This window comes from Mastacembelus armatus, chromosome 9 (assembly GCF_900324485.2).
Source record: "Mastacembelus armatus chromosome 9, fMasArm1.2, whole genome shotgun sequence".
NCBI lineage: Eukaryota > Metazoa > Chordata > Actinopteri > Synbranchiformes > Mastacembelidae > Mastacembelus > Mastacembelus armatus.
This window is the reverse complement of record NC_046641.1, coordinates 8,961,961-8,988,675: the sequence shown is the minus strand read 5'-3', so window position 1 is coordinate 8,988,675 and position 26,715 is coordinate 8,961,961. Positions and strand designations below refer to the sequence as shown.

General features: G+C 41.4%; 2 protein-coding genes across 7 annotated transcripts in view; both read right to left on the bottom strand.

The window, feature by feature from the left end:
• pdlim2 (PDZ and LIM domain 2 (mystique)) overlaps positions 1–2,095 on the bottom strand; it is a 31,654-nt gene extending 29,559 nt beyond the window's left edge. Inside the window, exon 1 of the mRNA XM_026322332.1 lies at positions 1,802–2,095. The gene's annotated coding sequence lies outside the window, so the exon portion shown is untranslated. The remainder of the gene's footprint in view (positions 1–1,801) is intronic.
• Positions 2,096–3,750: 1,655 nt separating this feature from the next.
• Positions 3,751–25,046, bottom strand: sorbs3 (sorbin and SH3 domain containing 3). 6 transcript variants are annotated; one of them, XM_026321562.2, is made up of 21 exons: positions 24,913–25,046; positions 16,699–16,763; positions 15,805–15,987; positions 15,546–15,618; positions 15,089–15,222; positions 14,916–14,979; positions 14,149–14,187; positions 13,975–14,062; positions 12,545–12,653; positions 10,894–10,947; positions 10,626–10,733; positions 9,899–9,954; positions 8,492–8,562; positions 7,861–7,922; positions 7,676–7,722; positions 7,383–7,497; positions 7,152–7,277; positions 6,249–6,782; positions 6,013–6,116; positions 5,787–5,893; positions 3,751–5,075 (listed from the first exon to the last, which is right to left on the bottom strand). In XM_026321562.2, the coding sequence occupies exons 2-21, from the start codon at positions 16,708–16,710 to the stop codon at positions 5,014–5,016; spliced, it is 2,148 nt and encodes a 715-aa protein (XP_026177347.1). In that variant the 5' UTR covers positions 16,711–16,763; positions 24,913–25,046; the 3' UTR covers positions 3,751–5,013. The 6 variants fall into 6 exon arrangements, with proteins under 6 accessions (XP_026177347.1, XP_026177348.1, XP_026177346.1 ...); XM_026321563.1 differs by lacking the exon at positions 24,913–25,046 and adding an exon at positions 24,862–24,880; XM_026321561.1 differs by lacking the exon at positions 24,913–25,046 and adding an exon at positions 22,464–22,581.
• Positions 25,047–26,715: the final 1,669 nt, after the last annotated feature.

Genomic DNA, 26,715 nt, shown 5'->3' with positions numbered 1-26,715 from the left:
TCTGTGCATTCTCCAAATCATACCCACTTTGGTCAGATAGTAGTCTCTAGGGAGATGAGAAACAATAACAATCAAACAACTACAAATTATATCACACACTAATAGAGCATGTGTCATCAAAATAATCACAAACAGAGCCCTACCTGTAATTTTTCTAGGTTACTCCCTTTTCAGTACGAAAACCTAAGCATGCATTCTCCTGACACAGTCTTAGAAATATTACATTAACTTATGGTAGTATAAAAAATTTCTACTTTTTAAGAGTATTCACCAACCTTTACTGAAATCACTCTACACTAGACTGGATTGTGTCACTGCCATATGTGGTTTGTAACATTGCAAGTACACTCGCACTGGCGCCATGTATTTCCCCCTGCATCGTCACCTGAAGATCATCAGGTTGATCCTCACACTGAGCAGATTCTCAGCAATCAGAGCAGTTCACCACATCCTCTGCATGCACCATTAGATACTCCTCACAAATCGCACGCACCAATCACCACTGCATTAAATGTGCTGCTGCAACTGATTTTGCTTGCTGGAAACATCTTTTGATTTGAAAACTGTTTCTTGTTTCAAGCCTCTGCCGCAAATGAAACTGAAAACCACACTTGTGTGAGACAGGGTAGAAAATGTCACTCGTACCTTTCAGCATAATTCTATTCACTTCCGGGACAACCGTGCACATGTTCAGAGAAAAGCTGCCCGTTATATTTGGATATAAGCATAAACAGAATAGCAGCTAAAACCCTGAAAACTAAAGCTTCAGCTAAAACCTCTATGGTATTTCAAAACAAACAAAAATATTTTCAGATTTAGAAAGAAACAAACTGGCCTTTTCCCGTTCTCTCAAAAAGCCACTGCTTTGCTCTATCCTAAATTACAGTGCGCTGTTTTGGTTCCTGGATGGCTTTATCCTGTCTGAGCAACAACATAGCATCCTCTCAAAATAAAACAATGCCATCAGGAAACAACCACAATATAAAGTGAGAGGAGGGTAGGCATACAGTGGCACGCACATGAAAGGCAGCAGAGCATAATCACAATGGAGAAGGTACACAAACAACAGACGGTGAGGAGTTTGGGAACATGATGGTTTGCTGGGACTGTTCTGGATCACACATGAGCTCTGAGAAACACCTCAAACATTTCCCACCTGCTGAGCTCACATGCAAACACTAACAACTCTATTTATCTTTTAAAACACTTCATTAAGTGAACTATAGGATCAGCCAGGAATTACGGCTGTAGAGAACTGGCTTTAACATGAAATAAAGCGGACCTGGTAACTCAGAGTCAATAGGCCACTTTGTGTGGAGGAGAAAGATGATAGCAGCTTCACCGGTGGAACTAACATGACATAAACACTTAAGTCTCCAGAGGTTGTACCTGGTCCACCCCCTCCACAAATCACACTGCAAACATAACTCTCCTGCGCTCCTGAACACAGATGCATTGACTGGGTGGAAGGGATACAGTGGAGGCTGGAAACCAGCGCTCTGTGTGGGATTAAGTTTTTCCACTCTGTTAAACTGACTTTAAATTTCCACTTCTTGTAAGCGACCTTAGCCAAAACAGCTCATATGTGGGCACTGAACAATACATCAATCATTATTTAACGGGGCTTCACAGCATGTTCTAGGTTTCCACCCTTTGTAATCAACAAGACTGTCTCAACTTCAACACCTACCACAAACCTGAAATGAGTTACATTGTCTGCTATAAAAAACAACAACAACAACATATCTCAAACGTCACAAGGGTTTGGCGTCGAGACCAACATGACAGTATTTTTACTTACCAAGGTGAATGCCGTGTGATTTGAGGTGCCTTCTCCACCTGTTGGATCTGCCCTCGACGCAACACCCAGGAGACAGCAGGTCCCAGTTCACCTCCGCCTCAGGCAACAAAACAACGCCGAAAACAGAAACAGCTTTATGAGCTTCCTCCGTCCACTCAGGAGCACCGAGGCGGTGATGAAGCGCTCGCAGTCCCACGGGTCTGGCTCTCTTCTGGTGTTTCAGCTGGTAAGGCGGCACCCATTAACACCACCTGTGGCTGCGCGCGCAGTTGTGTCGCTGCCATGTGCTGTTACCAAAATAAATTGGAAAGAGGCGCAGCGACGCGGGGCGTGTCGGCTGCCAGAGGGCGGAGGAGGGAAGAGCTCCGCCGTGATAATTGAACCATTTATCCAGGGTCACGTGTGGCTGCGTCTGGAGTCCGCGCGCCACCTGTTGACGGAGTGACGCAGAGCAGCACGTGCGCACCTATTAGGAGAGTTAATTGAAGGTAAAGACTTTCACCTGTGTGAGGGACAATAGGCCGGGTGACATGCAGACTGCTTTCTGTCGACTGACTGGTTTACAGTCAATGGATATAGGCTACAGTTGTTTACAAAGGTTTGGGCAGCACTGGAGAAATGTTGACACAAACCGCTTGAAGCAAAGAAACTATGAGCTAATGTTTTCTTCGAATTTGAATACACAGCTTTCTATTTAATGAGCTGAGAAACTAGGGGAAAAATAAACAGTACTTGTAGCATGTGCAAAAAGTCTGGTCACCCTTTCATTTGTAAAGCCCAGCTCCAGGTCCTCTGACTCCTCAAAACAACTGACAATTAAGAAAAAAGCTGCATACACAACTGTGGGGCATAAAAAGATGAAAGTGCTTCCAACTTGAAATTTCTGAAATAAGAAATGGTAGTTGGACGTCAAGACCTGATCTAGAGGACGAAGAATACTTTCAGATGAAACTGCATGTCTGCTGGCATTGGAGCTCCAGGACCTTAGACAGGAGTGGTTCCTCCCCACCCATTTACAACACCGTCCCACTGTGCAGCAACAGTCTACAAGGAAGAGCCATCAGGAAGAAACCTGTGACCTTATCATCAACTTTAATGTCTTAAGAATGCGAAGCAGCATCTGGATAAGCTTGAGTCATTTAGGAAACAAGTGTGGTGGACAGACCTTTGGCCACACTCACCAGAAGTATGTTTGAAAATAAAAAAAAAACCCACTAACCACATTTCATAAAAGCAACACCATGACAACTGTTAAGCAGGTGAGGTGGAAATATTTTGATTCAGAGTTGGATGGCAGCCAGTGACACAAGGAAACAGCACAGACAAACCAAAGAATGGATTTCATTGAATATTAGCAAATGCTGGATGCAAATGTCATGTCGCCCACAATAAGAGGTTTCAGCAACAGAACAATGATTTAAAACAGACCACAAAAATCCACGACCTGATTCAAGAAATACAAGCTGAAGCTGTTGGAATAATCCTCACAGTCCCCTGACTTAAACGTTTGTGGGTAGATCAAAAACACACTTTGTGTCCAAGAGAGCCTAAAATATCTCAGTCAATTGTAAAGTTCCAAAATAAATTTCCAAAATAGAAAAAGGAAGACTACAAAAAGCATTCACACATGAAATGCATCAAAGGTGGATTTACTAACCACTAACTGACTGACTGATGCTTTTATATTTTATTAATCTTACCTCTGTATAACCTTAGTTTCGGTCATTAAAATAGGTCACATGGCCATAGTCAGTGTAACCATAAAATAGAGGAAACATGCTAAACCTTAATATAATAGGGAGACCTCAATGTAATAATAATGATATAATAATAAATCCTGCTTTATTAAAATGTCATTTTCAGTTACTATGAAAATTACATTCCCTGCTCAGCTTCATACTTGCCTAAAGTTTTTGTTGTATTAATACAGAAACAAAACAAGAACATCATTTTAGTATTACTTTGTAATGTTTAATTGCGTACCATACATAAGATACATTGTTTTATAAGCAAATATATATTATACTTTTAATTTTGGAAAAAGGTTACAATCTGTACAAAAAAATCTCCTATGTCAACATTACATGTTTCATTTTTACATTGAAATCATGAATATATCATATAAAGATGCAGGATGACTTCATGATAATTATTTTTCTAACTTTGCATGAAAAATGTGGCAAAGCTTACACTGGCACAAACATATAAGTATTTTTCTCAATACTGTTTTCAGAGTAAAAATGTTAACCCCATAAGCAGAGAAAACATTGTAGAAGCAGTAGCAAATGCAGCAAAAATAAAGTGAGCTGGGATTGTTCAGTGGAAAATTTTAAAAGGACATGTCATAAATTGTTAGATTTGGCACATACAGCTTTACTTCAATAATTTCAAAAATATTCCACCATTTATACAACTTACTGAGGTTTTAAAGCAAGTCTTCTTATGTCAGAGCAGAGGGACAAGCATAATCCAAAATAGACAGATATTCTGTAATTAATAACGTGCTTAAGAAACCAGCTCAGCTCTGCATAGCCTTGTGGAAGGCTGTAGACTTATCTTGACCTGTCCGAGCCTTTACTGTGCGTTACATCAAGCACATATCTATATACGTCTCTGATGTTTCCTCAAACCTGCCCAGGGTATTTTCAGGGACCTGAAAGAAAATCTGGGGGGAGATATTTGAAAGAAGTATTAATAATCCACCCAAATGCTAGAAAAGTGTGCCCTCCCCTTTTAATAATTCTCTGCAGTGGTTTGTGACAGCACTGTGGTGACAAAAAGCTGAATGCGGCATCATACTGTATGAGGAGGGAACAGTGCTGTTCAGTGGGAAGGAATGCAAATTTCCTGCAGCTGCAAACAGTTGTGGAACAAAAACGTCCATTCTTTGCATCAGAAGCACCATCATCAGCATTCATTCTTTCCTCTCAAGTGGCATGTGTGTGAAAACACACCAACTCTCAGTGCAGCACACGTACACACATGCACACACTCATGCAGGGAGGTGAGGTAAGAAATCACATGATGTCCCTGCCTTCACCTCTTTTCTGGGAAACAGGATGAACACACAGGTCTGACTAAATCAGGTTTGGGAGTGTGGTGGGTGATCGGATGAAAAGTTACTGGAGTGACAAAGTCTGATATGTTGGTGGGAGTGATTAGTTGGGCTCTTATGAGTCCACATGGACGTGGGAAAGCAGGAAGAAAGGAAGTCAAACCGGTGCCACATAATTCCCAGGAAAAGTCCCAAAAGCATGTGTCCGTTCTGACGTACCTACAGAGAACACAGAATACAAGAGAATCAAATAAATGCATGTATATTTTCTAAAACTGAAACAATGTACAGCTTAAGTTCGAAGTGCCAATTACAGCTGCAGTATTTCATGATGTCCACTAGAGGGAGCACTAACACTGCAGAAAGTGCACTGAAGCTCTAGCCTTCATTGTTAATCCCATTGTTTTCTTTCAGTACTTCATGGGAAAAGTGTAATTTTAGTAAATCATTGCTCAGGTCTCAGTAGATGCTCCTTCACAGGTTTTTTTTTTAACAATCCTGATTTTAAAAAATGATTTTATGGCCCATAGCTGTTAGCCCTGTGATGTACAATCTACACAGAGTATAAATACCTGTATAAAATTACAAAAGAAGAGATAATGAATGCAGTTCTAAATACTTGACACTGGTGCTCACCGAACAGTCTGGTTAATATAAAAAAATATCTGAAGTATGGCTTTCAAAGTCAAGTAATTGAATACAAACACCTATGCAAGATGTTGGAGCAACATATATTTTAGAAAGCTGATGTTTTGTTCCTATAATAAAGATACTGAAGCTGTTCTGGAGGATTGTGGTGGCCTGAGCTTGTTTGTTGCCCCTAATTGCATAATGTCCTGCTTCCCTTTGCCGTCTGCATAGTAAATATTGAGAGTAAAATATAATGAACATTATATTCCTTGTGATTTTAAAAATGTCTTTATTCCTTACCTACAAACCAGCCATCATCACATTTCTCCATCACTTGCACAATGTCTCCTTCTTGCAGCTCTAACTCATCTGTATTCTGGGGTTTGTAGTTGTAAATAGCTTTATATCTAAAATTGAGAACACAGAAGAAATACACAAACAGATGGTCTAAACCACAAATTCACAAAACACTTCTGTCTCTACATCAACAATGTGAACAAATAAAACTACTCAAATTGCCACGTACGGTTGGCGTTGCATCACTGTTGAACCAGGGGTGTTTGGCACTTTTGCTTGTGACAGGGAGTTGATATGTGGATTTGATGGAGCAACTTGGTTTGGTATTGCACCCTAAAGGAAATAGAAACCTCATGTCAGGCATTATGAAATGAACAATGATGAGCCACTTTACCGTCAACACAAACAGAAACACCACGGGTGTGGACATGCAGTGACTTTCTCAGGGAGGCAGTGAGAGCAGACCTGTGAGGGGTCGGTGTATCGGGGAGTGTTTGCTCTAGTAGCTCCTGTGCTGTGTGCAGATGCTGGTGACTGAGTGGAAGGTGAAACAGCTCTAGCTGCTGAGCTCTGGTTAGCTGAATGTGTCCCAGCCAAGAGGCTGTGCTGGTTGGTGGTGGAAATATTCGCAGACATAGTGTGGGGCCACCAATTGGCTGCTTCTTTGGGTGTGGGTGACTGTGAAGCTGGGCTCCCATATGGCAAAGGTGAAGACGACTTCAGGGATGAGTGCTCAGGTTTGGGGCTGGGGGAAGTGGGGGTGAATGGGGACAATGGTGACCGCGGACAGGGTGAATGAAGTGGACGGCCCGGACTGTGCGGTCCAGGGGAGACAGGAGACATGGGGCCTGGTGAGTAGTCGTCCGTGGAGTATTTGGTGCGGGGCATCTTGTTGACCTGAACATAACTGGCTGGGAAGATGCCACTCCGGCTGGTCCCTGAAATCCTCCCCTCCAACCACTTATCGTCAACACGCCTGGTTACACTGATCACCTCACCCTGAGGAAAAATTGAACAGAAGAGTAGGAGGTGTTAGATTTTACACAGGAAAAAATGACATACCAACCTGTTTAATCAATACATTCTAATAAATCACTATGACAGTAATGGAAGCATAATTATTTGATCATAAAGATCATTAAAAAGTACAATTGATGTTTTTAAAACTGCACTAATGTGCTTTTCACTTTGGTTGCATAAAGTTTAATGGTGGAAAGGTGACCTTTAGACTTGACAGAACCCCTGAAAGAGAAAGCATCTTGCAAGGAGACCTAATCCTTTAGCTCAGGGTGTTTGATTATACATCTTCCACTATGCAGCTATAAATACAGTGGCACATTAAATGACATGAACCCTATCAATACTCACTTTACGAAAGGAGAGTTCAACAGGTAGATCAGCATTGAAGTTATACAGAGCCACAGCTTCCCCGTAGTCCAACACCTGCAGAGTGGGCGACTTTATAGGTGTGGGCTTCTCTGTAGGAGGCAGAATCTATGAAGGAAAGAAAAAAATCATCTGTATCCAGTTTGACATGGCCTTAGTTAATAAACACATTACAGAGAAGTAGCATCAGATGAAACATATGAAGAAATTCACCTCCACATATGTTGTGGGGAAAATGCCTGCTCTTCCATGATGCTCCCCTTCAAACCAGTTGGCATCAACTTGCCTGTGGATGTAAACAATATCGCCTTTCTGCAGTGTGAGCTCCCTGAAGAATGGAATAATGATATTGAGACAGAAAATCCATTAGATTACAGATATAATGATTTGATTTCAGGCTTTAAATCTGATCTGAATCAGTAATTTCATGTTTTCTCTCAAAAATCTAAATAACAATGCAAACAAGAAATTGTACATTCATTATATCAGCTCACACTGTTACTCACTTGGGTGACTGAGCCAGGAAATTGAACTTAGCTCGTGCTGCTTTCATCTGGAAAAAACATCCAAATCATTTAGTGTTTTGGGAAGAGATGCAGTTATCATGTGAACAATGCATAGGCTATTAATATATATAGACACATGTATATGTCTAGACTTGTAGGTAACAACAAAAATCATCAAAACATACCCTTTTCTCTTCTTTCTTAGATGGGAGCTCCATGGTTTCATTTGCAGATGAAAGCCGTCCTACTGTGGAACAAAGGAAAGGCACAGTAGTGTGTGTGGAGTCTAAAACATGTGTTCCTTTGTTCAGCAAATGTTGTTTGTGCTGCCATGAAAGAGCAATCACAGCCTTAACAACTGCAGCACATAAGGTCTAAAAAGGATCTTGAATTATCCAAAAACAATTGGATAACTCTTATCCTTAATCAGGTCTTCCGAGTTCCACTTCCTATTTTTGTGGGCTTCCTCCCCACCCATTTACAACACCTTCTGTTTGTATAGGGGCAAAAACTACACAAGCTTTCCATGATCACATCAGCCTCATCTGAAATGCTAAATAACAGAGAAGACAAGAAAGGCGATGACAGAGAGTGATGAGACCATCCGGGTATATTAGATTACTAACATCTGTCGTCAAATATGCATGTGTGTTCTGGTGGGTTGGTGGCTTTAAGAACTTTATCGACAGTACTGACAGGGATAGGCTGTAAACTTCAAGTCTTCCTATTAAAATTATTCTACAAGCAATGTCAGAGGGGGTGGGAAAACAGAGTGAGTGTGCTGCAGAGTCAAAAGGAAAGAAACATTATGTTTACCATGTGTGGCAGTGGAGGTCGGTGATGTGCCGGCACAGCCGAGGACAGGCTGCTTTGTTGCTGATGAATTGCTGAAAAAATGAAGAAACCAGAGTTATCCAATCGGAATAAGGGTTTCTAATGACATCAAAGTGTAGACATACACACACAAACACACATACAGCAGTGGAGAGACAGTGTGTACGTCTGTGTGTGTGTGTGTGTGTGTGTGTGTGTGTGTGTGTGTGTGCGCGCGCGCGCGCATGTGGCATTTTTCTACTGATTTATTGTACAGCACATCTGTTTGAAACTGCTGGTTGTCTTAAATTGGACAGAGATGAGACAAAGAATCAGAGTAAACTAAAAGGCTGATACTCTGTGACTTATTTTGTTATCGTTGAATTGGAAATCTGGTTCAGATGAAGTTTCTGCACAACCCTAAAACTCCATTTATGATCACAATCATGACTTTAGTTCTTTCTGAGTTAAGAATTTGCACAAAACCAAAACTTCCTGCTTGGTGTCCTCTGAAGTCATTTGCATATTTCCAGACAGCTGCCCACAGCTCAAAAGCTTTTGGATCAAATGGATGGATCAGAGGAAACTGTAAAAAAAGTGACAGCTTCTTGCTGCTGTAAGTTTTTATTTCCTTAACAAAAGATTCTTTTTAAAAGCCCCTTTTCCTCTTTAGACTGGAAAGGTTAAAACTCATGACTTTAACTTAGCAAACAACAGGAATCCTCCAAGAATGCATTACACACACGGTGAGAAATGTGGAATGCTGTTTGTTGTTTGACGTAACAAATACCATACTTGAACTTAAAGTTCACCAGCTTCTCCGGCACAGAGAGCCACCAGATCAGCTAACAAGTATCTTGCTGTTTCATCCAATCACAGTGTTGGGTTTCTTAAAATAGCAGGAAGCTATGGCCAGTTACTCCAACTCGATGAAGCAATATCACGGTTGATAGGGGAGGTGCTGTGCTCAGAGGGGGTTGGTTGGTGACTGACCCTGGCCTTTCTGCCTGCAGCTTTATAATACAATTCACACTATGAAAATAAAATCACTTTCAGATCTGCTAAACATCATGATTTACATTTAGCTTTTATTAAAACTTCAATTTTTCAACTATTCTATGAACTCTGCTTGTCCATTAGTGACCAACAAATTACATCATGGTAACAAAAACAAAAGTAATGCAGCCTTGAATTAAAATGATTAAAAAGTAAAGGGTGCACGACAAACACAGCAAATTCATAGTATTCATAAAAATCCATTTTAATCTATACTGTATGAATGTCCTATGCACTTTAGTACATGATAAAATGTGGTTAAGAGGTCAGTAAACCCAACATTACCACCTGCTCAATAGCATTTGAAGTGATCATATTCCTTTTTTGTTTTTCTTTAGTTATGTTGTCACTAACCTCAGGTTCGTTGTGCCAGTCTTTGGAGCTGTTACTGGATCCCGGCCTCTGGCCTCCTGCAAGCAGAGTGCACATTAAACATAGTGTGTTGCCTGCAGCACCACTCAGCCTGTGTCGCATGGCTAGGAGGAAATCTCACAACAACTCAGACAAAGTGGAGGTGCTGACCACTCCCAAAGGAGCAAGAAATCCCCTGGGTCCTATCCTCCTTGGGCTACAAACGAACACCACTTATGAGCTATCTGTGATCTCAGTGAATTTTCAGCCTATTGATCTGATTTATTCACACAAAAATCAGGAATAGTATGAGAATCAACAAAAACTACATTTTTGCCAGGATTAACATCTATTGTAAGTCATTCTCTACAACAAGCGCTGTGGGACTGCAAAGGAAAGTCCTAAGCAACAATATCAAAAAATGTGATTAGATGAAAACTGATTGCAAAAGTTCTTCATTTTTCAGCAGCCAGATCTACATTTGCTGAGGCGGGAGGGGGAACTTGCAGGCAGGTGATTTAACATAGCAGATCAATCCAAGTGCAAGGCAGGCAGGCGATTCCACGGCCGTCATCCAGGAGGAAAAATATACAAATGATCAGAACTAGCAAGCAGAGGAATCGCACATCTCTGAGTGGGGGGACTAAGGGTGAGGGTGGGTGAGGATTGTGCTAGACTGGGGGGTGGGGGAGGTGCTTCAGCAGAGAAAGTCAGGAGGGGCGCTCAGTACCTCACCCCGGCCTCGATGCTGCTTCTTCTGGGACAGTCTTCTTTCCAGACCCTGGATCTCCGAGTCCAGCTCAGCCTCAAATCGACTCAGCTCAGAGACCAGACTGGCCTGAGCCCAAGCAGTGATGGAGTTGGAAGGGCAAAATTAACACACTGATACAGAGTCTGTTTTTAAAGGTAATGATGTCCCTTTTCAATGTTTAAAAAATGAAATCTTTGAAGACAGAATGCAGAAAGACAGGAACGAAAGTTGTGTCAAAGGTGCTCACCTCAATTGAAGGAGACTTTGGTTTCTCGGGCTCTTTCTTCACGGCTAGATAAACCTAAGGACAGACAAAACAACATGGAAGTTGCTTCCTCCATAAAACCGTTACTTAACTAATCTTGTTCATGAATGCCTCTCACCCAACACTCGATTATGAAAAGGCAAAGCAGGCAACTCTATAATGTCTTATGCCTGTACATAATGTGTGTAATAGCAAATTTAGACTGTGAAACACGAATGGGCATCACTGTTTGATGATTTCTGGGTGTCTCAGTGCTGGTCAATAGGGTCCCACAACAGCTGTTTGTCTTGACACAATTTCACAACCATTTTTAAACAGTAGGTTCAAAGGTGAAACAGGTACAACTAAATTACCCCTGAAGTACTGCAAAGGCTGGCGTCATTGAGCATCTAATGTCATAAAGCAAATTTGAAGCACTGCATGTTTCCTAATATATGTCACAAGTTCTCAAAAGTTTATAGTCATGAGGAAAAGATTCAACACTGCTGAACACTTGATAAATATTAACCAGGGATTTTATTTGTTCAGTTCCACTAGAGCAAATGCATAATAAAAAAAAACACCAATATATTTTTTTCCTCCATGAATTTTATTTTTATGAACTAGCCAAGACCACTTTCACCCTCTCTTTAAAAAGACATAGCACCAGTACGAGCAGCAGATTTTATCATGCATGTCTTAAAAAGGCTCGTCTGGTAAGAACCAAATACTCCCTGCTCCATTTTCATGTTTTTTGTAAATCCTTGGCTGAATGTACCTCTGTGAATGCCAAGACCTTCCCCTCAGCTGGGACTCATCCTCGCTACAATCACAGGCTATAATGTCACTGTGAAGCAGCACAACACCTGATATGGTCTGTGAGCTGCTTTTCTAAAGGCTGTCCAGGGGATAGAACATTAGCTACTGTCAGACTGAGGAAATGAAATAAGTCTCCATGCTGTGAGCTATTATGCACCGTAAGAGGTTAACACCGTAATGCGGATCACAAGACACCTCAGCTCCTGTGGGGGAGTGGAAACAAAGATTCCTTTTCTTCACAAGTGCGGACACAAGGCACGATATAAAGCAGATCTGGGACATTGTTGCAGGAGCCTTTAAAGAAAAACTTGTAAGTCATCAGGGCTGTTTAAACACAGAGACTCAGTTACAGCAGCTCCCAGACAGATCAGCATACACAATACATTACAGCCCCACTGGTATACAAATACACTATGAGTCAAAGTGTCAGCTTCACTAGCTTGTAAATCAGTGTTTCAGTACAATACCTCATAGAAACACCAATAAAATACTTAGAACAGTTTTTTTTTTTTTGGTCTAAAAAACAAAATGAGTGAGTACATTTTGTGGTAAGAAGCAGACACACTGTGGAATGACCCTGATATCTTGCGTGAGAAGATTAAAAACAAGGACTTAGACTGTAATCCTTAAAGAAAAGGTGCCCATCCTTAAACCTGTTCTTGAGCGCCACAGTGGGAAAACAATGCAAAGACTATACAGAATTGCTGTGATTCAAAGCGACAACAACGCTGGATAAAGCCAGAGGTTAAAGAGCCGCACAGATGCTTGTTTTTCTGCTGCAATCTTTGTGACATCACAACCTACTTTTAAACTATGACTGCCCGTGAGGTCGTACCTGGCTGGGGCTTTCTAAGGTGGTGCTCTTTCCAGGCTCAAAGTCGAATATGCTCTTCGGTTGACGGTGCTGCTTTCCTGGGTCTGACAGCTTATCTACATCCTCGCTCCTGAAACATAATACCCCACCGCACACACACACGCACACACACACACACACACACACACACACACACACACACACACACACACACACACACACCACGAACAGCAACTTAATCATGGCTTCATTGTGTGTGCCTGTAACAACAAATCCCAACTTGTCTGTCCCACTACTTTACTCCATTGCTCTGCTCAGCCTGAGTTTTAGCAGGTATTCACGTAAAACACCACCTGCAGAGGTGATAAACTCATATTGGTGTCCCAGCTATTCTATTAGTAGTCAATGGAGTTAAAAATAAACAGTTTATACATAAACATACTGTTAAACATTTAAAAAACTTTTGATCCAGTAGCCAAATTTGGACATGAAAATGCAGTATGGTATTTTTGTGATCCATGTAAATGAATCTTTGTATTCCATCAAACCCAGCTGTCTCTATGTTCTTTACTCTACGGTATGTTTTGTCTGTGTGTTTAGTTTAAACACTAGGTGTATATTATTATTTTAAGCAAAAAGTGGTAACCTTAAGCAAGAGCATGTAAAACCTACACACTTGGCTGCACCGAGTAATCAAGAAAAATAAAACCATTGCCACACATTCTGATTGTACTGCAGCTTTTAGAAGGTAGAAGTTTGGCACAATAATAATATAAAATGATTAGATGTTTATTAGTAAGCTTCACAGGTGCAGGCAGATTGTGTTACCTTTGGACAGAGCCAGACTAGCTGTTTCTCATTTCCAGTCTTTGTGCTAAGCTAAGCTAAATGGCTTCTGCCAGGAGCTTAATAATCCAACAATTAGAGTTCAGATTTTAAGATTGATACCAGTCTCAAACAAAGAGTGAATACAGAGTAGGCAGTTTATATGGCTTTATACAAATGAAACAAAAACCACCTAACAGCTAAGGTTGTGTATTAGCAATGAAAATGGTTATATGATCTGTAGCATGATACATATCATATCATTTATATATTGCAATATATTGCATATATAGATTTTTTTATTCAGTCGGTAAAAGTAATGAGGCCACAGTGGTATAAATTTTCTCATCTTTCGCTTTCAAAATGTTGAACTATTCCTTTACTTTAAATTCCTGCCAAAGGACATTTCTGTGTGCACATTCACATTATGAGTCCCCAGGTTACATCTCCTACCTCAGTGAAAAAATGTGATATGATTAAAGATATGAAACTGTGTAACTATCCAGCTGTCTTTATGTGTCATGTCATGGACTGGCAGGTTGCCTGTCTTTGTTCCAGTGCATGCTGCCCTATGCTAAGCCGCCCTGTGACCCTGAAGAATTTACATCAGATCAGTGCAAACTCACCAGTCTGGTAGAGCTCCATGAGGTGTCAGTCTGAAGAGGTTTTTATCTGCTTCATTACTTTGTTCTGTGTTGGCAGATAACTGGAGCCCTGCAGACCAGTGGAGAGTGTGAACTGATGCACGTGTGTGTAACGGTGGACAGAACAACAATGTGTATTTTGATAGATTAACTTACTTTCGGCCGACCACTGCTCTGAATCATCCAGCTCACATTCTGCAAATACACCACATACACTTTTTAAGACTTATATCACTGGAGCACCCAACTCAAGTAAATGTCTTGTATTCAAAATTGTACTTATTAAAAGCGTGCCCTGTGTATGACATATAATATATGATTTCATTTTTACTGACGTCCTCATGCATAAGCTGACGTTTAAAGTTGTGGGTGGAGCCAATTTTAACTTCTTTCAATACTGTTGGATTGTTTAAACTATAAAAGTCACATTTTAATCTTTGATACATAAACAAAGTAACTGGTGACCAGTTATTCCCAGTCCATTAAATATAGTGGAAATAGACCAGAGATAATCAGACTTGTCTGTTCATATAAGTTACAGTACACTACAGTGCTTTGAAATCCTATATTTTTTGAGAATACAAATTACTTGCAGAGAATTGAAACAGTATTCATCCAGAGTAATTCACTAGCACTACCTCAATGCTGAGACGGACCATTAATCGTACAAATAACATGGTATGTGTTCCTTTTATGAAACTCATAATAGAGAGAAATAAACAGCTAGATTTGGGAGGAGATGGGAGATAAGAAGCAGGATTATTATCAGAGCTAATAAACAGAAATGACACAAGACTTTTACCGTGTCTTATTTTGCCTCTGCAATAATCTGGATCCCCTTTGTAGTGGCCGACACTGACAGAGAGGAATTCACTCTGGAGTCGAGTGTGTGAGAATAGAACAAAGAGGAGGAACGTCCTTACCCTCTGGCTTCTTGTGAATCTGTCTGAACATGCTCCTGTACCAGTCTCTGGGCTTGTTCACACTCTGGTGGATGAAGATAAGGGAGGTACACAAAATAAACGAACCAATCAGATAAAACAGCAATGTTGAAACAATGGCTTGTGTTTTATAATGTAGCAGTGCTTTGTCTTACTGATCTGGAGGCAATGGGCATCCCAGTTTCATCCACTGGACCGATTCCTGAGTACTTGATAAGCCTCTCCTCCCTGGTGGGGGCCCAGCTCCGTGGTAAAGTGGAAGATCCCTGGACACCATTAGGCAGTCCACCTGTCCCAACATCACGATCTGACATTTCATCTCCTCTTGATACCAGTTTCTCATTCCTGACACTACCACTGAATCTTATCACAGTTTAATTTATTGAAGTATTTGTCTTTGACACTTCATTTGCAACTTCAACTATTTCAAATATCTAAACAGGACTATATCCAGCAGCAGGCACAGTGGTAACGTAAAAAAATGTGACCTTATCAAGATCAGTATGTAACCTTACATTTTCAATCCCCCTGAATTTTGATCTATTTCCTGAACATGTATTATAAGTTATACAGCAAGGCAATGATGTGATGCACAGATTTAAAAGATCTTACCATGTGATTGTGAAGGGCCATAGTATGCTCCAAAGCTGGGAATTGTTAGACCACTTCCATTAATTTCTGACACCTGGAGATTAGCAGAATTATATAAATAAACATCTTAGTGCAAAGTTAGTGACCACTGCAATTGTGATGGTTTTATCATATGTCCGTGGATGTGATGCTTAATTTTTCCACAGGGAGGAGCACTTGTTTACTGAATTCAACCATATCATTGTTATACACACGGCCACCAGGACATTTATGTGCATACCTTGAACTCTCCAGATGGCAGCCTTGCAGAGCGAAAAGGGCTCAGAGGAGGGGTAGGGAGTCCAGGGGAGATGACCACCTCATGGGTCAGCTGTGGAGAAGTTAGTATCTGTTGACCTGAAGGAACTCCAGGCTCCCCAGAAAAGGTAATCCGGGAGCCAGTTGGATCACCAACCAGTTGTTGCTAAAGATAAATGAAATGAGAAATATGACTAAGCAAAAACAATATGTGAACTTTGCCCCTGTGATTTTCTTCTGTTGGACCTGGGTAAACACTACTGTCTATGTGAGGTCATGTGAACTTGTTAATAGTCCTGATATTCTCTAGAGAATAATTGGCCTCTGTGGGAGAGCCTCTGATGAAAATGCCTCTAATTTATTTAAAGAAAGACCAGTAAGAAGTGGTGTTCTACACACTTCATCCTTTTGCTTGCCTCAGCAGCAGAAAGCTCTCATTCAAGGTGCAGAGTGGGGCACTGAAACAGGAGAGGACGATTATGAGCCCATTAACTCCCTATTCACTGGGCCTCCCTATTCTCCATCCAGGGGGTGTTCCCGGGGACAGAGAGGTCAGGAAGGGGCTGTTAATGTCAAAGTTCAGCAGGGCTAGCAATGGTATTATGGTCTCCATAGTGATCTTTTTTCCCTCCTCCAGTCAATGATGACCAGTCTGGCTCTTCTATCAGCAGACTATATATTTGAATCAGGTGGCCTTCCCTCTGTGGTTGTCGGGGGTCATGGGAAATCCCCCTGCACCTCATGGTAACGGAAAATGTTCACTGTACCAAAGGCATGTTTTTGTGAAGCTGGACTGGGATTAAATGTGGCTGTATAACACTGCGGTATTTGTTGAACAGCTGGAAATATTAGTATTTTGGCATAAAAATGGTTTTACCTGAGACTGCATGGGGTCGAATTATTGTCCAGGTATCAAATTCTCGTGTACAACATCAAATGTATCTGCAAAGACATAGAGAAAGCAAAATTTGTATTTTTGGGGGTTTTCTTTTTAGTATTTTTTGCCATTATTATATAGGACAGTGGAAAGATAACAGGAAATATAGGGAGAGTAAAGGAAGACAGGCGGCAGAAAGGACACCTGATCCAGGAGTTGAACCATAGTTATGGTCAGGCACACTAACCACCCATGTGTATAGCCCCCAGAAAATAAAATTTTTAATAAAAAATTACACTTGGATTTTGACTGCATGGCAGCACAGTAGCTTAGAGGTTAGTGCTGTTGCCTCACAGCAAAAGTGTCCCTGGTTTGAAACCTAGCAGGGATCAGGGTCGTTTGTCTCTATGTAGCCCTGTGATGGACTGGTGACCTGTCCAGGGTGTACCCCTGCCTTTCACCCGAGAGAGAGCTGGGATAGGCTCCAGCAGATCCCCGTGACCCTGAACCAGGAAAAGCGGGTATAGAAGATGGAAGATGGATGGATGGATGGATGGATTTTGACTGAAACATTTCCTTATCAAGAACATCAGCCATGCAAAATTTTTAAAAGAAAAAACTGAATATCATTTTCTAAACAGAGCATTATCACCTTTTCTGCCTTAATCCATTAACAGAGAAAGCCTTTCTATGGCAGACTTTAAAATGTTCTGCATGTTCAGTTCTATTTTCCAAAATTGACAGTATTTCTCAAATTATGACAGCAGTATGTGAATTTATGAGTACAACTATAAAAGACATTCTCATCATGCACATATTGAAATTTTAAATTGGTTACCCACTACCAACAAAAGCATTAAAGACCCCTGAAAATGCTGTTTTAAAACATATTTGTTGCTAATGAATAAATAATCAAAACACAAAGTTTGAAAACTAATTATTGAATTGTTGCACAGAAAAGAGTTTGTTCTTCCAAAAGAGCCACAATAAGAGGTTCAAACACAGATGTTTTGTGAAATGGCCAAAACTACAAGCTAAGATATCCAGCCATTGTCTGTGAAAATAATCACAACATTCAAGGATCTCTCAAGTGTCAGGTTTTTGCTCAGACTCTTGCTGCATGCACTTTTTTAACCCATTACTCATTAGTTGTGTAGGATTTCACAGACTTGACAAATGTTCCATCATACTCATTTTCCAAAGAGGGAAAGTTAGTGTCACCCACTTTTCCCTGTTACTAAGGAATAACCCACCAAAAACAATGAGTGTGACTCACATGCTGACAGCACTCTTCCCAGTCAAGCAATGCTATAATAGGCTGGACATGAGGGGCTAGATGATAGAGCTCAGCTACTGAAAGTGGAGACTGGCTCGTGATCAATTGTAAACAGATTAGACCTACTGTTTCAAACATCAGAGGTACTGGGAAAATAAGGGGGAGGCTATTTCCACTCTTGCATGAGGCACCTTTCATCTACAGTGGCTAAAGGGCCCGTAATGACAGGTTAGGTGTAGAAACCATGGCCACAGTGCAGCTCTGCATCCCTGCAACACTGGCCTGTGCAGAGTGATTTGTACACTTAGTACACTCAGACTTTGGTCAAGACCAGTCTTGCCTTGGAGAAAAACACATCAGAGATAGAAACATTTGAAGCAAATTCGATTCATATAAGGTTTAGGCTATTTTTCAGTTCTAGTACAAGTGATGGCTTTGCAGCTTAGCAGGAAAATAATGACCAAGTGTGGGTCCTGCTACTGCAAGCTGAGTGCTGCCCAACACAATTTGCACTGATGGGTTTTCCATATGGCATTTGCAGCTGAGCATTAGAGACTATAATCATTGTGGTGAAAACCACGAAAACTCTAAGCACTCTGTGTCTCATTGCACAAAGTTAGCACAGAACCCATGTAGTGATAGAGTCGATGTTTCAGTTTCCAGACAGAGTCATCACCCCCCAATAAAGGGCCTTATGTAACAGGAAAAATATGGGAATATGGGAGGATTGTGTCTACAACAATACCATTACTGCTCAGGCATGACAGATGGCCTGCCATCACCCAAAGCAATCACAGCTGATTATCTGTCCAACAATAGGTAATGCTATAAACAAGCTTTTACAAATAACGGCTTAAAGTAATCCCATTTACAATGTGTTTGACATGCTGGTCCATATTAGCACCAGATCTCACCTAAGCAGGCTGCTATTCACTTTACAGGCTCCTTCATACTGTTGAACAAATAACTAGATGAGTAATTCACTGGCATTTTCAACACATACCATTTCTAGACAGGCTTGTTTAATGAAGAACTGCTGTGGGGCAAACAATGATCTCATTTTTCTCTTCTGCACTGCAGGTATACAAGCATCAGCAGCATCCTCTGCAGTCCAAGATAGATGACTTATCCATCTGTGTATTGCAAATAGGTGCAGTCCATGCACCTCAATAAAATTCACAAGAGATAGAATCAACAGTAGCTGAGATATCCTGACTTGTCTTGGGCAAATATGAGTCAAGCTCCAAAAGCTTTGGCTCCTACATTTCACTATATTTTATTAGACCATCCACACATATATTTCCACACAGGCTTTCTTTTTAAAAAAGTCTGTCATGTCAAAGCAGAAATAACATGATACAGCATAATAAGATATTATATCTATGGATTATTATGATATTATGGATCGCTTCTTGTTTTCACTATATCAATTTAAAGTGTTCACACAGGAACTCAGAGTCTTAATGCTGTAGCTGAGCACCCCTCACCCCTTTCATCAAAGTATCCTCCATGTCATAGCAGTGTATCTGTGTCTCATTTCTCTGAGGAGCAAATCCAACAGAGAAATGTTCCAGCACTGCACGCATTCCCCCTCTGAGAGCACCATACACAAACCTACCAAATAAGGAGAAATCAGTGTCGATATCTAGTTAGAAAATCCCTGTCTATGTCAGTGTCTTCCTGGGTTCGCTCTGAACGCCCAGTGCATTCTTATGTAATCACTGAGACTCAACAGCACAGACAGCTTTCACATGATGACTGGGGTTTTACAACCGTTGGTGTGTGATACTATCTCTCTGAAATGTGTGGCTGTTATAGCCCATGTATGTACAAGTTAAACCCCTGCTAAGTGAGAGGCCATTTATCACCATTGAATCGATTTGGGGGATGGAAGAAAAACAGAGACATAAAAGGCCCATGTGCATCTCAGATGCAGATGATCTCACATGAAGAAGATGTCCTCCATTAGACATGTTTTCACAACATCAGCATTTTATATTTCCAGCTTCCTGAAAAGCTTCTTGCTCTGCTTCTTCTTCTTGTTTTACATGCAGTCCAGCACAGGGTAACTGAGGACATCCAAAATGAGAATCAAGGGATTTTAGTATGGAAATCTCTTCCTCTCTCCCCAGGAAACCCATCCGGTGTCTTGGAGCGCTGGCCCAGATGTTAGACTCTGTAAACTAAGAAGCAGAAATCTGTCCAGCCCAGTCAACTATACAAAGTAAGAAAGCGATTTGAGACACACATGAAAAAGTAAGTAACTTTAGTGGGACATCAGCGTTTTTAACTTGTCCTTCTTATCTAAGAGGAGCAGATGAGGAAGCAGACTATTATTTGAAGTTGCTGAGCCAGTGCAGACCTACTGAGCAACTACAAGGTCAATGAACTTCACCACACCCCTGTGATTCCTGTGAAGCACGACGGGAGGTTTTCAGCTGGGAGTAACAACACAATGCTAATGCAATACTAACACTATTGTAAAAACAAAACACCTAGACCTTAAAAATGTGCGAAAAGCCAAAACTATTTGGCTGTACTATAGAAAGTTCAGCTTGTACAAGGGAACGTGCCAATATTCAGGTCAATATTTTCAACACTCCATAGCATCAAATGTGCTTCACATCTCTTTCTTCCATAGATGGATGAGCCCGGATCTTTCTGGCAAGATCCTGTCCAGCAGTGACCTCCGTCTCCTCTGCATCCAGAGCTTCTTGCATTGTCCTAAAGAAGAGCCAGGCTGTCGAGGTGACCACACATGCCTTAATAAATTGCTGTCAGTTCACTGACCCCTGAACATCCTGGATCAGTTGGTACACCATCAGGAAAGTAATGGTTTGTGCTGAGTGGGAGAGTTGTGTTGTCCATAAATCATCTATACAAGCAAGTGATGCTGGAGAATGTGCTGGTAAAGAGCAGGGACAAAGAATTCAAGCCACAACAAATAAATCACTTGTGAACTGATCTCCATTCATTAGCACAAGTGCTGTTGTTGTTAATCATTCACTCCATGAGGTGGGAACTTCGGCACTGAGACCAGTACAAGACGGAAACGGGCCCAAATGTAAGTTCAATATTTGCTCAAGGTGTTCATTTTACTTGGTTGAGCACTCACCAGTATTACCTTTCAACTTAAACTTAAATCTGCTTAGCAATTTTGTAGAATCCACAGAACCAACAACCAGTATTTTTATCTTCTAACAAAACATCAATTTCCTGGGTATTGACTGAGAACAACGTGACGGGCACAAAGTTGAAGTCTTATCACCTACTTGTACATGCACAACATTGCTGCTGTCTGACAAGTAACATAACAGCACAGTAAAATTCTGCCTTAAAAAGGCAGTAGGTAATTACAAGCACATTTTGTGAACAAATAAAGTGGGTAATTATTCCTAAACATATTGAGTCAGCCTGAAGTTATGTGAGAGATGTTAGAGGTCCTGTGAGGCTGAGCACAAAACCATTCTGCCCTTCTACAACTTAGCAGATGTGTGGATGCAGCCCATACAAGGTCCTGAAGCTGCAAGTTTATGATATGTGGTTATTGGGGGATAGACACATTTATCAGGAGGGAAGTATTTCACCTCCTTGTATGGTGCTCGTTCAGTCCGAGCAACAGGAGGAGTCAGCCTGTGTGTTTCTTGTCAATGGAGAGGCGATGTGTTACCAGGAGGAGAGTGTGGGGCAATAAATCACTGCCGCCTAACACTGAGCTGATTACTGAGCAGTTTTATCAGATTTTGCTCTTACAACAAACAGATGTATCATGCAAGGTAATTCCATCCTGAGTGCATCTGGGAAAGTAAAACCTGTCAGAAAAGGCATGAGAAAATACAGACTCAAAACACAGTAACTAGAGAAAAATGGCCCAAATCCTTCGGGCTGTCATTGTGCATCTTCAAAGCTGAGTGCAGCATGTGGATATGAGCACTGGCAGCTAGATCCCTCAGCAATATCACAAAGGGAATCAGAGCCGGCTGTGGAAATCACCCTGACAGTACAGGGAGCCTCCAGTGATGCCCGGACAGTCCTGCGGCCATAAACTTGATATGGGAAAGTGTTCTGACAGAAAACTGTTTCCTCTGAAGCTCTGGAGCTCACCTGGTAGTTTCCAGTGCACACATACCCTCTGGGCAGGTTAATGAGGGATGACATTTTGGAAGACACTGCCCATGATGCCCTCTCTCTCTCTCTGCCTCTCACAGGTCTGTGTAATTACCAGAACTACACAGATCACATGGGTCAACTTGCTTACAGGTGCACTGCAAAAGTACCCCTGTTTTTGAGACACTGCACTCCTGGGTAAGCCTACAGCACTAATCCTGTGGAGCAGCATGTAAGCCCTGAGCAGTCAGACAGGTTACCCAACCTTAAAAACCACACTTGCACAACAGCCAGCCAGACATAAGTTTCTATACGGTCACAACATTTAAGATCACTCCCTGTGATTCAAATCTGGTCTCCCATGGGGAAGACGTGTACTCACCTTACAAGCGGCACCTCAACACCTCTTTCAGTGGTGTCCGTAAACCATGCTGCAGACTTTCCCTGCTCTTTCTCTCACTCACTCATGAAACTAGCCAGGACACACAATCTCTCTCCCTCTCCCTCTCACTCCCAGTCCCTGCCTCCGTGGAGGACTTCCCGCTTGACAGGCATTGCCATAGCAACCCATTTCAGCCCCCCCCCCCCAGTTCACTCTGCTCTTGGCTTGCCAGTTCGGGGCACCTCCTTCAGTGGAGCAGCCCAATTGTTGCAATAAGGTGATATTTCACTGTGCAGGGTTAACCAAAGGGGAATGCAAATATTTCATGACTTTCACCTCCCCAGTCACCCCCCCCCAAACTTTATATCCTCTATGCCTCCCTCTCCCTTTGTGTGTGTGTTTATGTGAAAAGGCCAGGTCTCTGACTAGCTAAAGGGAGAATAGGAGCTCCCTCTGTTCCTGTAGCTCTGGAAGTGTTTCAGAGTCATTACTTCACAACATGCAGTCAAACACTGACAGCACAAGTCCTACAGCCTTTTCTCCCATTAACACACACAAACACTCATTGTACCAATACTGCTGGATGTCAGTATTGTCAAGGAAATAACTACTAAAAGCTGTTTTTCAATTTCACTGGCAAATTATTCAAAGTGGGAGATACGCTATGTGCATAGATAAGTCAAATTCCAGCAGGATGGTTGGTCCACTGCAGAGCTAACAACCATAGAGCACATTCTGAAATCCCATTGCAGTTCTTGCAAACTGTACTTGCTCAGATAAAAAGATTTCCAGTTTGCCAACAATTCTTGCCAATGAAGACAAACAGTGCAAAACCTGAAGTCCAACATCCCAACAGACTTGTTTTGGCAGCAGGTAGCCTGAATTACAAGGTCCGCATTGCAGGTGAGCGATTAAATCACCTGCTAACAAGTGCAGTCAGCTCTTTTACTCATATACACTCTAGGTTCTGGCTATAAACAAGGTCTATTCAGCAGAGTACGCATTTGTTTAAATGTGCGCGCGTGTGCCTGTGTGTGTGTGTGTGTGTGTGTGTGCTGACCAGTTCCAACTTGAAATTGAAGGACTCAGCTTTGTTTAATAATTCAGTGGTCTGGCTTGGTAGGGCAGGGTAGATATCATTTACTCGGCCTGTACTCTTCATACAGTTGTTTTTGCCAAATGCTTGAGCCACTAAACCTGAGGGGCAAGTTGGGCAGTGCAGGCTTCATAATCTGTGCCTCGCTGAAGCAGACTTTCACCCTGCTGTGACCACATCTGACATCCTGTCACTCTGCAGCTAAATGAGGTAATCACGCAAGAAGTGATTGCAGTCTTGGCCCAGGACCTGACACCTCTCCCACACTGGATCCTTGTCCACTCTAACACCAGGTTTCACCCTTTCCAGTTCTTTTTATTACAAAGACACATTGTCAAGACAGTAGAAAAGAGGTTTGGTGTTTTACCTCTGTCCTTCTGAGGTGGCTGCATTCCAGCAGAACTTAACAAAGCTGTGAATGCCAACAATTGTCCTTTCTCACTGAGTAGTATGTGTCTGTATGTTGCTACTGAAGCTGACAGCTAAAGATTCAAACAAGTGAATAAACCATGACATTAATATGTCATGCAATCAGAAGCTGTCACTTGGTGGCTTAAAAAAACAACCTGATTCTCTCTACTCTGAGGAAACCAGACATGGCAAAGTCAGGAAAAATCTCCAGATAAAGTTATCATCAAATGGAGTTATAGCTGGAGGGGTCTGTCTAGACGGGTAAACAAGCATCACCATGATGGTGGAGGACAGATAAGGAGCTGTGGACATCATACCACAGGTTGTGCTCTGAGGTAGCACTTGTGGAATGTCTCTGAGAAGAAACACAGGAGCATCAGGGTTTATTTTAGCAGTAAACAGCATTTTTCTGAGCTGTGCACATCCCGGGACTGTGGGTCACACCATTGGCTGATAAGGACAAACAATCTCTGGTAAAGTCTTGAATCCACATGGGACTTGGGACATTTGAGTCCATTTCAAACTGGGAAATATTCACACATGAAAATGTTTCAGAGCAAAACAACCACAGACAGTAAAACACTGCAGCAGAGTCCTCATATTACCTCCCCTTTTCCATATAGCCTCTCAACTGTTGCTCAATGATGCTGTATGATTTAAAAAAGACAAGAGACAATGGCAGAACAAACATAAACAGCCCCATTGTGTTTGTCACAGTGGTAAACAGTGATGAAACATGATGCTCACAATGACACAGAGTTAGTTTCCTCTAAGATAAAAGTCCTAATCAAAACTATCTAATCAAAGTTTGACAGTAAACTATTTGACAGTCACAGTCTAAGAGCTACTTTTCTTTTGAATAGTTACTTTTTACTTCCTTGTGATACTAACCGTTGTTCAAGTCACAGCACAAAGTGGCAGGATAAGTTGTACTGTACTTACAGGCGAGTGCAGGCTGAGCAGTGAGGTCTCCTCAGAATGAAGGGAGAGAGGAAGTGAGTGAAAAAGAAGGAGGGAACGTCTGCTGCTCTTCTCTCCTGCTCCCTCCCTTCTTCTCTTTCTCTTTTTCAAACCAACAGGGTGTCTTTTATCCTTGGTGAATGATTCAGTGTGGGCCTGGATGTTTCACTGAGTGTCCGTAGGCGTGTGCATCTGTGTGTATGGCTTATGTTTGGCTGTGTGTGTGTGTGAGCACGCACTTTAAAGCTCATCAGGGAGAAAGGACTCAGTAATAGTTTCCATCCACAGCTGGAAATAATAGAGATTCCCATACAGCCAAAGGCTCAGTGGCACCACCCTCCAGTGTTTTACATGCAAGGAAAGAGGAGGCAATTTCCATAGTCATCTCAATAAATAGGCCTGAGCGACACACATATTGTATTAGTCACTCTGTTGGGTCTTTTGCTGTGTCTGTCACATTCATATCAAGCACAAAAGACGGTCAGAGTGCTTCCAGTGAGATCCAGATGTTGTCTTGCTCACCTGATTTGCTTAAGGGCCATCTGAACATCCAGGAAGGATGTTTCAGTGACTATCTTAAGTAGAAATGTATATACACATATGCTAAGGCCCAAACACATGCAAACACTTGGAAGCCTTAAAGAAGCCTCAGTATTTCTATGTTCTGTTCCATTATTAGGCCCCTCTCTATCAGAAAACCCCTGCAGCAAAGCCAGAAGAAGCAGTGCTACTGTCCACAGCGTCATCATGGTAGTTCAGCTCTATTTCTGTCACTACAAGGGAAGTGTGAGTTCTTCTTTAAGCTCCTGAGAGTTTTCTCACTCCCATGTTTTATCAGCAGATGCCTTCTGTTTTCGTGCACCCTGAGTCCAAAAGCAGCTCTCAGCTCTGCCATCCAAGGTAAATATTTAACACGTTAGCTGTGAGATCATAAGCCAAAGGTCACATCTCTGTAATTCTCTGAAGTCCATCTTCAAGTTAGACCCAGGAGCTTTTAACCAAGAGATTAAAAGTAACAGCTTGAATTACTGTTTTGTTGGAATCATAGCCCAGATGATCAATAAATTATTTACAGATACATGATCATGGTATACGTTTATGACATGTTTGCCATCATCTAAAAAGTCTATTTGCATTGCTAATAAATATTTCTTTTTGTCTAACCTTTTTTTCCAAACTTAGAAACCATTCCCTGCAACACATTTCACTGCACATTTCATAACAAACCAGTAAACATGATGTACTTTGTCAAAAATATTCTCTAATATCCCTTTTGCCAATTTTGTTTTGTAAAGGACACTCATGTGATAAGCAGTACTATACTGCCTCTTAGTGGTTCTACAGGGAACATGTGTAATTTTATTTAACAGGCTTTCAGACAGAGTTAAGTACTAGCTGCTCTCAAAGTATAGAAATCATTTTAAAGCACAAAATGATAAAATACTAAATACAAATATGGTTTCTTTCCTAATTCAAACTGAGAAATATAAATTGGCACAGCAAATGAAGTGTATCATACACACATTATCTATGCAGGTCATAATAAATAACCATATATTCTTATTGGGTTTTGGGAACACATTTTAAATATCAGACTAATTGAGAACAAAGAACAACACAAAGGAAATGAATCTTATTAAAAGTTTGATGTGCTGTTTCTTGTGAAGTTTATGCTACTGGAATTCATATTCATGATATGCAGACAGTATAGAAAACACAAAGCCCTTGTTTGCATTCTTTTTCAGCCCCATTATGTTATATTAAAGCTTCAAACTAATCTGTCTG

Bases quoted from the DNA above. Each gene is read 5' to 3' on its own strand.
- sorbs3 (XM_026321562.2), bottom strand. The intron at 14,980-15,088 runs GTAAGACAAAGC...TTCATCCACCAG, and splicing joins TGCCCATTGCCTCCAGATCA to AGTGTGAACAAGCCCAGAGA. The intron at 8,563-9,898 runs GTTAGTGACAAC...TCATTTTTTCAG, and splicing joins ACTGGCACAACGAACCTGAG to CAATTCATCAGCAACAAAGC.